Genomic DNA, 8,217 nt, shown 5'->3' on the forward strand with positions numbered 1-8,217 from the left:
CCTCTCACTGGCAACCACTGAAAAGAGTCTGGCTCCCTCCTCCTTCAACCCACCCTTCAGATACTTAAAAGCATTGATAAGGTCTCCCCTCAGCCTTCTCTTCTCCAGGCTAAAGAGTCCCAGCTCTCTCAGCCTTTCTTCATAAGGGAGATGCTCCAATCCTTGAATCATCTTAAGGGGCTGAATCAGTTAAGGCTGAAAGGTAGGGAAGGGAAAGGAAAAAAAGATAGAAAACAGTCTGATGTGTGCAGTGACTTAAAAACAAGTATAAAATGGAGGAGGGATAGGCCTCAGCAAATCTGATGCTCTTATGTTGGAATGGAACAGGGCTCATGTTGTGAGGCAGAAAATTATACGTGAAGGATCATTAAGATGAGAAGATCTATATCTCTGCAGAAGACCATTGCCAATGAGGTGAAAGTGCCTGTAGCACTGAGGGAGAATAACTCCTCTGATCCTGCTCGTGTTATTTTTTATTAGATTGGACAGTTTAGGGACATGAATGTGGATGAGGCTTAAAAATTCCTTAGGAAGCATCTGGAATGTGGGTCCCATGGGGAAGGGAAGGAGGGACTTGTAGGAGTAAAGTTGATACTCAACTGGATGAATAGCTCCACAGAGAGAAGGTATTTAGTAGAAGAATAGAAAAGGTTACCAACCAGCAAGGAAAATATATCTGAGGTCAGAAAATGTAAGGGGAAAATGAGACTCAATAAAAGTAATCCAAATTAGGCTTTTTAAAAAATAGAATAAAAAAGGTGCCACAGGCATACAAGTAATACAGAACAGCAAGGGAAGAGGCATGCTAGACTGTAAGTATGAGTCTAAGAAAGGTAGTTAGCCCTCCTCTTCTTTGAATTTAAGTAATAACAAGGATACGGAAGAAGAAGATCATGACAGAATTACAATACTGTATCCAAGGTAGATAAAAAACTCCAAATCTTATTGAGCACAAGCTGAAGAAAGAGAGCTATTTCCACTGAAGGAAATTCAGCATGTGCATTTCCAAACCTGGTAGCAAGGACTGTTAGCATATGTGTCAAACCGGGAGTGATCCTCTGTGGCTGGAGAAGAGTGAAACTAAGGGAATGAGTGGGGAGGTGGAAAACCCTGTGCACAACCAGAAATGTGTTAGTCAGAATCTAATAGTATAAGACAATTTAAAATCCATTACGAAGAAAAGAATAAATACGCAGTAGTAAATGGAAAGCTAAATAAAATGCAGGGCGCACTTAGCAAAAATAGATTCAGTTTTTGTTTTGTAACATTTTCTAGAAAATAAAAGTTGAGAAAATCTAATCCATTTGGACCTTATTAAAGCACTTGACACAGCAATGGGAAATTAACAGAGACTCTGAAGGGATGGAGAAAAGTGAAAATAATGTAATGTGGATGCAGAATCTATGAGTGAGTAAAAAACCAAAAGGATACACTGGAAGGAGAACTATCATGTTCCTGTTTTCAGACAGTAATTTCTGCTACTGTTGGGGCCAAGGATTCCTCCGGGGTCTCATCTTATTACCCTCAGGGATCTAGCAACGAAAGAGGAACTGCAGCAAGGAAATTTGCATTAGGCACCCAGCTGGTCAATGTACTGTCAATGGCTAAATCCCACAGCGCAGGAAAGCTGGTGGTCTTGAGGCCTGAAATAATAGAAGTGCAATGCATTTAATGTATTCAAGGAAGATATTTGCTTGGTTTTGCAAATCATTTACCCATGCTACAATAACCTGCAATAAGTATATTCAGTGTGCTCATCAGTGATGAGGCTTCCTCTGGGATTCTTTGTCCAGTTTGGGGCATCAAACTTAAAGAAAGAGGTGGAGCAACCAAAAACAACCAGAGGAGGTAAACAAATATGGGGAGAAATTTAACAGGCATGCCAGTGAGGAAAGAATTAGAGATGATTAAATTAAGCAAGAAAGGTTCTAGAGGTCATATGGTAACTGTCCTGAAATACAGAAAAGATTGCCTGCTTTAAAGGAAAGCAGTAGTCTGGTTTCTATGCCTGCTGCTGATGGGACAAGAAATAACGGAGCAGCCTTAGTGTGCAGTGGGGAGATTTAGTTTAAGCTTCATGAAAACCTTTTTTAATGAAAATTATAATTAAGTACTCGGATAGATTGCTAAGGACACTGCAGAGTAGCCACCCCTGGAAGCTTTTATTGTACAAATGTCTCTCAGGAGTAATTTTGGCATATTTATTCACTGAGAAGAGCAATGGAGTAGTTAATAGATATCACCTTTTCTAGGGTGAACTCTGCTCACACTGGCTTCTCCTATTTGTCCTCTTTGACCCTACATAGACCACCTCCCACTAGTGAAAGGAACTGATGGTGCTGATGAGACTCTTGACAGTACCCAGGTAAACTAGCTGGCATCAGCCTTCTCCTAATTTCTCAAGCAACATGTATTTAGGACTGCCAATGGCCTATATCCTTTAGATGTGGGCTTCTTGCTGAACCTTTGCAGGAAAGTATTGCAGCCACCAGCTCCACGGGGCAGTGGGATGAGAAGGGAGGCAGCATGGTTAGCAAGGGGTCAGCTTGCTTTGCTGCCTAGGGGTTGATCCGTGGTAGAGTCACAAGCAAAGTCCAAGGGCTAGAAGCATCCAAAATGCAGAACGGAGGTGGGTGTTGTTTGAGAGGCTCAGTTCGGGACCTCAACCCTGCTCGGCAAGATTTGGGTAGGGGACATGTCTGTGTCAGGACTGTAGGTACTGGCCAGAACCTTCATAGAGCTGGAGTTACCCAGTGCTGCCTTTTATCCTGCTCAGGAGGAAAGGAGAGCTGTGCATCATTCCTCAGTCTCAGAAAGCCCACTGTATCTGCTGTGTGGGGTCAGAGTATGGTGCTTGGTGAAGGGCTTGAATCACAGACCAGCCTGCTGTTTCATTAAGCACAAAGATACCCTGAGTAGAGGAGGCTGGAAGTGGGGACAGTACCTCCAAGCACAACCATTCACTTATCCTGGTCCCCTGCTGCTCTGTAGGCACCTGCCCCTGACAGTGGCAGCAGCAGATCTCCGTACATCTCCAGGCTGACACAGTAAGGCCATTCTTATATTTCAGTAGTTAGTCTTCCTGGCTATGAGGCACAAGATATGGCCTCTCATAATTTCTCCCTGTTCTATTTTCTGTTATTCTTTACTAGTCATATTTAAGAGCTGAACAGAAAGCAAGCAGCCTACATATAAAGTCTCACATATAGGCACCATGTATATTCAAAAACATGGGGGAGTACAACACCTATTCAGGACCGCACCTTAAAAAAACAGACAAATCCATTAGATGCAGCTGACCTTACCAGATTTGCAGATGTGTGATAACCTCCTGTGTCAGATGATTCATTCTCATATAAAATTGCAAAGCGGGCGCTCACACACACTCAGGCTCTGATACGGCTCTGCCTTGCCTGCACAAAGCAGCTCCTGAAGCTGTGGCTCTGCTGCCACCCGTGTGTTTACCACCTGGCAGTCTAGCTCTAATGAGAGCAGTGCCGAGTAATGCAGGTGCCAGCTCTACCCTCCATACCTCCGCAACAGTCGCAGCAGCAGTAGGAGAATTTCGGAAGAAGCTCATTATAAATGAGAGCCCGGTTGCTCAATCACCGAGCAGTGATTGAAATCTTGAACTCTCACTCATCTGAGTTGAACGAGCGTTACTCTCCTCTGACCTGCAAGTTGTGCATTCATTTACACAGCACAGAGGGCACCAGGTGGACCCGGAAAGGCTCCACATCCATTTTACGTTGCAGGAATGCATACAAGCACCCAAAGCGCAGAGCAAAGGGGAATAAGTTAGACACCCCCGGTTTCATTTATAGAGGCAATACTGCTGATTTCCCAAAAATTTCTCTTGTCTGTAAGCATGAAAATGAGTTCTAAACTACAGGATACAATATTTGAAAGTTTGCTGCTTCAGGCAGTCGTTTTGTGCTTGGATATACACTCTTAGATGGAACCCTCTGCTCAAACCACTCAGGGTTTATTTAATGCACGAACCTGGGGCAGGCCAGCTCTGTTTAAAATGGGAACTTACATTTCAGTTCTCCTGAAGATACAGTATACGGGTGAGATAGATACAATTTAAAGGAAATGGCTGGATGTGCCTGGGAGGTACTTAAGGGGGCATATGTGTATGTTATAATAAGGTGAACTGGTTGCAGCATATATAGGATCTCTAAGGGACATTTTCAAAAACTTCAGGGTCCCACTCGCAGTCGATCGGACTTGTGTTCCTGGTAGTCCTATGGATAGTTTTCTAAGTCTTCTTACAGTCTTTTTGTGTCTTCTTTTGTTTGTAAAACTAGATCAGCATGTGCTTTACCAGGAAAAGATAGTAGTACCCGACGTAGTAGTAGTGTTCAATGTATGCAGGCTTTTTACAAAGATCTCATGCTTATCTCCCTTTTCACTGAGGCTTGCTTCAGACCCATAGATAATACTATATGAGTCACTCCGTGTTTTGACAGCAGAGATAACTACAGTGCACTGGCACATATACATGTAGTTTTCTGAGTCAGATCTTGTACCTACCTTTTAGAGGGCTGAACAAGGCAGGTGACTTTATTATAGACATTGTTATAATCTGAAGGGAGCCTACAGGAGAGCCGGAGAGGGACTCTTTGTCAGTAGATGTAGTGATAGGACAAGGCATAATGGTTTTAAATTGGAAGAGGGGAGATTTAGATTAGATATTAGGAGGAAATTCTTTACTGTGAGGGTAGTGAAGCACTGGAACAGGTTGCCCAGGGAAGTTGTGGATGTCCCATCCCTGGAAGTGTTTAAGGCCGGGCTGGATGGGGCTTTGAGCAACCTGCTCTAGTGGAGGTGTCCCTGCCCATGGCAGGGGGGTTGGAACTCCATGATCTTTAAGTTCCCTTCCAACTCTAACCATTCTATGATTCTATGATAAACCCTGGTGTTCTAGCTATGAGTTCTCTGTAGGATATTCACGAAGTGTCACTAACAACAGGATTGCTCCTCCAATCTCTTCCCCCCAAAAAAGAGACTGGGCTGGCATATAAACATTAATGAAGGAATACAAAGGAAATATAGGCACGCACTGCTATATTATAGAAAGGTCACACACATCACACACGCATATATATGTGTAGAAATAATTTGCTTAAAAATAAGGAAAAAAAATAAATTTACATAACCAAACACATCTTACTATGCATCTTACAAACACTCTGAACAGAGTTGTAGAGCAGATTTTTATTCCTTCTATCTTGTTCAGAGTTGCATCTTATGAAGAATTTGCTTCTAAACTTTCAAGTAGCAATAGTCCAAGGAATTTACTAGAGAACTAATAATCACATAACAAACTTTCTATAAAATATTTACAACAGTCAATCACACTCTAGAACAAGAATGTTGTTCTCCATTAAACACCACAAATTGAATTGTGTTCTCGGCTAATTCAAAGGCAAAATTCCATTGATTTCTGTGGGCCTGGAGTTACATCTTATTCATTGGTTACAAAATTCTATTAAAATATTACTACTATTGATTAATTTGGGTCATTTCTTAAATTAATTTGCATGGAAATCTATTTATTTTTCAGTAGACTTGGTTTCTTTACATTGTTGCTTCTCATGGGTTCATGATCTTATTATTAAAAATATTGCTTAGCATGTTTTAATGTGAACTGTGAGAAGATACTATCACTGTTTATGTTCTTTATACCTAAATGCTGTTGTGAGCGGGTCTTAGCAAAAATATCAGCCTGATTGTACAGAATACCCTTATTTAAATATATATATATCACAGAGTCCTGCGGCAAGTAACCAACACAGTGTTTGTGATCTCTGTAATATTGCAAAATGCTGTAAGCCATGAGGGGTTTGCAAGGGAATACTGCTGCTTCTAAATGGAAGGATGTGAATGACTTTGACCTATATGGATTACAAAACAAATATTAACTTTCACCAAAAAGATGATATTTAGGATGAACATAAAGCTATGGTTATTCTCTGAAATAAGGGATATTTTTCATATGTTTCAGCTTACCTTCCTCTGCTGAATAAATTCTTCATGCAACCCTCCATTAAACCTACAGGAAATCAATCCCCTGGTGAATGTTTTTCTTTTAAACCGTTATTATCTTGTCCTTATTTACTGTTATCCCCTCTTTCCCAGGAAGGAAAAAAAAAGAACGGGCTGTTTAACTCCCCTCTTCTTTGCAATAGGCCAGAATTTCATATTACAGTGGAAATTTAAGCCCTTTATTACTGTTTTACAGGTAAAATGCAACCCAAAGCAAAGCCATGCAACCTGAAAGCTATGCCAAGTTACTATTAAAATAATATTAAACATTCACCTTTCCATGCATTAAAATTGTCCGTGCTGCAGCATTAGCTACAGCAGAGCCCACTGGAGGTAACTACAGCTCCAAAAAGCAGCCCTAACAGCAGCTTTCTAGCTGCCCTTTTGTGCAGAAGCCAAAATCCATCCAGGCAGATTAAATGTTTCAGAAATAGGAAAAGGTAGGAGGCTTCTAGACGTACTGACTTTTGGAGTATGAGCTTTCAGTCTTCCCATGCAATTGCTGGCTGTCGGTGGAGTAGTGGGTTGGTGCGGAGTATCCATAGCTTCTGGTTTTCTCACAACAGCGGTAAAAGCAACAGAATATGGCTCCGGCAGCAATGAGGCAGAAGGCAGCTACCCAGCCCAGGTAGAGGGCCTCTCCTAGCTCCCTTTTCTGGGCAACGTTGACCGCAGGGTTGTAGAAGTCACTGATGATGGTGTTGGCAACCCAGCAGACTGGAATGAGCTCGACGACACCCGAGAGGATGAAGAGGAGCCCGGCCGTCAAAATAATATAGCCCTTGGCTTGCCAGCTGCTCTGCACGCACCGCGTGCACTTCATCCCAATAACGGCAACCACAAAGGCGAGGAACGAGAGCACTGACCCAGCACACATCAGCCCTCTGGATGCCTGCAGGTCCGGCGAGAGGGCCAGCACGGAGTCGTAGACCTTGCACTGCATCCTGATGTTGGCTTGCCTGATGCAGTGCATCCACAGGCCTTCCCAAATGGTCTCAAACACGATGATGTTGTTCTCGATGAAGGCAGACACTCTCCACTGCGGCATGCCCGTGACAGCGAACGTCCCGATCATGCCAATGCCACCAACGAGCAGCCCGGCAATCTGCAAAGCACCCCCGACCATGTTGCCTTTGCAAGGCGAGCACACCTCAGCAGGTTCCCTGAGCCAGATGCACAGTGCTGGCAAAAAAATGAGCAACCTTTTCCAAAAAAGTTGGAAAGCTGTCCCTTGTGCAAAGAAAGTTTCAGAGTCAGTCAGCACGACTTTCAATCAGCTTAAATCTGGCACAGGCTACCTGGGACTTGGCTGCGCCTTCATCGCCTTTATAATTCCCCTGCCACCACTGACTCAAAGAAGCAAACTGAGCAATCAAGTGGAACAACTTTCCAAAGCAAGAGAAAGGACAGGGTGTGTGTAAACCAGCAAGAGCCACTTAGGATAAATGTACCTTCTGAGGAAAATGCTTTGCATTGAAGTCGTTTATTTAAAAAAAAAAAAAAAAAAAAAAAAAAGAAAAAGAAAAAAAGGAAGAAAGCCCTACCCTTAACTCCAGCTATTGTCTGCAGGTTTGTCTGTGCTGAGGAAATGGACTGGTCTCGGTAGGGAGACTTACGTGTGCACTGGTGCAGTTACTGAAGCTGTTGCACTGAACAAGCAAGAATATTCTGCCTCGGCTCAGTTGGATGGCAAATCGCCAGGAAGAAAGCAGAGCCCCGGTCCCTGACACGGGGCCTCTGCTCCCAAAAGTGCTTTTGTTCTGAAGCTTGAAGGAGAGTACTACAGTGACAGGATCAAAGCAAAACAAAAGATAAAGTAACCCTAAACCTGAAACAGTTCTGAAGAGGATAATCAAAGCTGCAAAAGACCTTTTAAGAAGTAGAAAGGAAAAATGAGAGACCTCATTCGTGCTAATACATAACACATATATAGCTTTATACATTTAAGTTGCTCTACTGAGCGTTACGGGGATAGGCAGGCTTCTGCAGATATCCATATGCTGAAATGACTGGACAGTCAGGTCTACAGGATGGTGATTTAAGCTAGGTAGCAAATTGTTTTCCTGTGCAAAAGTGAACCCAGCAATTACCCTATGATAGAGTGCAGTGCAATGGAAAGCATTGGGTCTCCAAGTAAAGACCTATTAGAGTATCATATACAAACAA

General features: G+C 42.8%; 1 protein-coding gene across 1 annotated transcript; it reads right to left on the reverse strand.

The window, feature by feature from the left end:
• Positions 1-6,502: 6,502 nt before the first annotated feature.
• Positions 6,503-7,177, reverse strand: LOC141465206 (claudin-8-like). The gene has a single exon (XM_074148487.1). It carries the CDS (start codon positions 7,175-7,177, stop codon positions 6,503-6,505), a length of 675 nt encoding a protein of 224 aa, XP_074004588.1.
• Positions 7,178-8,217: the final 1,040 nt, after the last annotated feature.

The sequence above is a fragment of the Numenius arquata genome, chromosome 1 (genome assembly GCF_964106895.1).
Source record: "Numenius arquata chromosome 1, bNumArq3.hap1.1, whole genome shotgun sequence".
Taxonomy (NCBI): domain Eukaryota; kingdom Metazoa; phylum Chordata; class Aves; order Charadriiformes; family Scolopacidae; genus Numenius; species Numenius arquata.

Bases quoted from the DNA above. Each gene is read 5' to 3' on its own strand.
- LOC141465206 (XM_074148487.1), bottom strand. From the start codon at position 7,177: ATGGTCGGGGGTGCTTTGCAGATTGCCGGGCTGCTCGTTGGTGGCATT.